The sequence below is a fragment of the Mchenga conophoros genome, linkage group LG16 (genome assembly GCF_057382185.1).
Source record: "Mchenga conophoros isolate Kocher_MC1m ecotype Shallow Benthic linkage group LG16, M_conophoros_male_GT1.1, whole genome shotgun sequence".
In the NCBI taxonomy this organism is placed as follows: Eukaryota; Metazoa; Chordata; class Actinopteri; order Cichliformes; family Cichlidae; genus Mchenga; species Mchenga conophoros.
The window spans coordinates 10,107,019-10,110,150 of NC_140541.1; the positions used below are offsets into that span (position 1 = coordinate 10,107,019).

The 3,132-nt window shown below is 34.9% G+C and overlaps 1 protein-coding gene across 1 annotated transcript; it reads left to right on the plus strand.

The window, feature by feature from the left end:
* Window positions 1–489: 489 nt before the first annotated feature.
* Window positions 490–1,413, plus strand: LOC146556300 (olfactory receptor 6N2-like). The gene has a single exon (XM_085248913.1). The coding sequence runs from the start codon at window positions 490–492 to the stop codon at window positions 1,411–1,413; it is 924 nt and encodes a 307-aa protein (XP_085105039.1).
* Window positions 1,414–3,132: the final 1,719 nt, after the last annotated feature.

The window sequence follows — 3,132 nt, forward strand, 5'->3', positions numbered from 1 at the left end:
GCACTGAGGTCTGCTTATTTTCAATATCTTGTACTTGTTTTTTTTTTTTTTACACCTTTTAAATGTTAAAGTTTGCCTTTGTGCTTTTCAGTGTTGGAAAGACACTTTCTTGCACTGAGGTCTGCTTATTTTCAATGTCTTGTACTTTTGTTTTTTACACCTTTTAATATTAACTGCCACTCTTTGCCTCCATCCTAAATTCCACATTTCTCAAGTTGAACTAGTTTATTCTACTCCACTGTGTAAGATTTAAGATCTCAGCTAAAAAGATTTTGTGTTGAAGTTGTGCAGTGCTAAGCAAAAGAGAGTGAAAAAGGTGAGATGAACCTCCAATGTTCAGCTCCTTGGAGGCTTAATTTGTCTGATAAAAACCTTCCACACACTGTAACTGCTCACTGTTTGCGTGATGGTGCATTTTTCAGTATTTTCCATTTATCCACCTTGTGCAATTTGTTTAATGAAACATTTTGTAGTTTTAAAAAAACATCAATGGATGAAGAATTAAATGTTACCTATATAACTTTTGATGGACATGTGGAAGTTAACAAATACAGATATGTTTATTTTTTTATTATGTTCACATTATATATTCTAATAACTTGCAGTAACTCTATTATTATATACCTCATTTTGATCCACAAAAATCTCCACAAACCTATGTACACTTTTATTGCAGCATTGCTACTGAATGTTGTTATTTACGCCACAACTATTTACCCAAAACTCCTGATTGACTTTTTATCTGAAAAACAAATCATATCATATTCAGCATGTCTCTTTCAGTTTTTCATAATTTATTCTCTAGGTTGTTCTGAGTTTTTTCTCTTGGCAGCCATGGCCTATGACAGATATGTGGCTATATGTAAACCTCTACAATATCCAACCATCATGAGAAAAAGCACTGTGAGTATTTTCCTGGTCATAGCTTGGCTTGTACCTGCTTCTAATATTGCCGTCCAAGCAATAGGAATGGCTAAAAGTAAACTGTGTTCCTTTCATTTAAAATCAATATTTTGTAACAATACAATTTACACTCTTCAGTGTGTAAAATCAGGGTTAGTTACTGTATTTGGAATTGTTAGTTATTTAGATCTCGTAGTATTTCCTATACTTTTTATAGTTTTCACATATACAAAAATATTTATAGTCACTTATCGCAGCTGTAAAGAAATTAAGAAAAAAGCTGCAGAGACCTGTTTACCCCACATGTTAGTTTTAATTACTTTTTCCTGTTTAGGTATCTATGATGTAATCATGGCTCGAATGGAAACAGATTTTCCAAAAACTGCACGCTTAATAATGACATTACAACTAGCTTTGTATCATCCTTTGTTTAATCCATTCATATATGGGCTTAAAATGAAGGAAATTTCTAAACATCTAAAAATCTTGTTTTGTCCACCACTGTTATAAATTTAATTTGTAGAATTTAAGCCTGTTAATAGCTGATAACATTTTTCTGGGTGCATGTTTATTGTAAATATGCCATAGTCTGTTTTACGATCATACTACTTATTTTTTTATAATTTTTTTTTGTATACTTACATAAACGCTAGAGTGGAAACTTTACTAAAAATTATATCCATGCTGGCAGGTACTATGTTAAATCTTCAAGAAAATTTTCTTCATTAGTTAATCGTATATATTGTTAATTGTTATATATAATTCAAAGTAAATGAGTAAAATGTTTGGAGTTTTCAGCTCTCCGTTCTCGTGAAAAAAAGGCTTTCCAGATTCATTTTAGACTTATAACCCTAAGTAGGCAAAATGAGGAAAAGCATTTTTTATTTGACTACAAATTGTACAAGTTACAAATTTGGCATTAACACTCACACCCAACACTTCAGACAGTTAGGATCAACAGTTAATTTAGATTTTCTCATCTAAATGCTTGAAAAATAATATCTGCAGGCAAGAGACAGTACACAGGGCTCTAGACTAACGTTTTGCCATGGGCGTACCGGTACGCCTAACGGCACAAAAGTTAGGCGCACACAAATTTTATAATAATTTAATATACGGTAATGTGTTTTTCTGGATACACTGTGCTTTTTCAGCATTCAAAGATTGATGACACCGTGTCAGAGCACTGGCTATGAATTTCAGAAGGATCAGGCCTTAACAGAAAAGTTAGCAATAGTTCTTTTCCTATTACGGCTACATCCACTTCTGTCGTGCCTAGGCTGCTCACTAGGCCTGGGTATCATCACTGATTTCTATAATCCATTTGATTCTGGTTTTCAAAGTCCTGATTCGATTCAACTTAGCCTCAGACAGTCAGAAATATTATAATTCTGATCATTTATCATTACTGACTTCTTCAGAATTGTGAACATCACAGCAGATGCCTTTGTGTGAAAGTAACTGAGAATAAAACACAGAAAAACATGAAGGAGATTTTCCTGGTCTGGCTTTTTATAGCAGATAACCTTAAAAATATTCTACAATGTTCTGCATATAAAGTTAAAATTTCTTCAGTATTGAACAACAGAAAAAGTAGGCTTTCTTGTCCGAGGTCATTTAAGTGAAAAAAAGAAAAGAAAAAGACAGCAGCCAACAGCGCTGTAAACAACTGTAGACTGGTGGGTAATAAGCGAATGAATAATACAGAAAACAGCGATTGGAGACGGGAAACTGTTCTTGAAGTACAGAGAGAGAGAGAGAGAGCTAGCTGTGCATGGAGTGTGATTTTAATTGTTGTGGAAGCAAAACAGCAAAATTCATGACGACATTGATCAAATGTGAAGCGCAGTTTGCTGCTTCTTTTGCTGCTGGCTCGGTGAATTTTGGTTGGAGAGAGACAAAACCTGCAGCTCAGAATCAGCGCAAAAAGACGTAATCACAGCGCGGACCGGACGCATCAGAATCCCTAATCTCCGACTGCGTGTCCGTCTACGGGCCGTCGGGTGAGAAAGCCGAGAAAGACAAAGTTGATTCTGATGCGTCGGGTCCATTCTGTGTTTACGTCTTTGTGTGGAATCGGTGTACCTGCTCTCATTTGCTGTTTGGTTGTTGTTGAAATGGTTTTGTGAGCTTTAATCTGACGTTTCTGGCAAAACACAGTTATATTTAACAGTCAATTCAGGATTCAATGAATTGATATCGCTTTATTCAAGCTACTCACCTCCCACT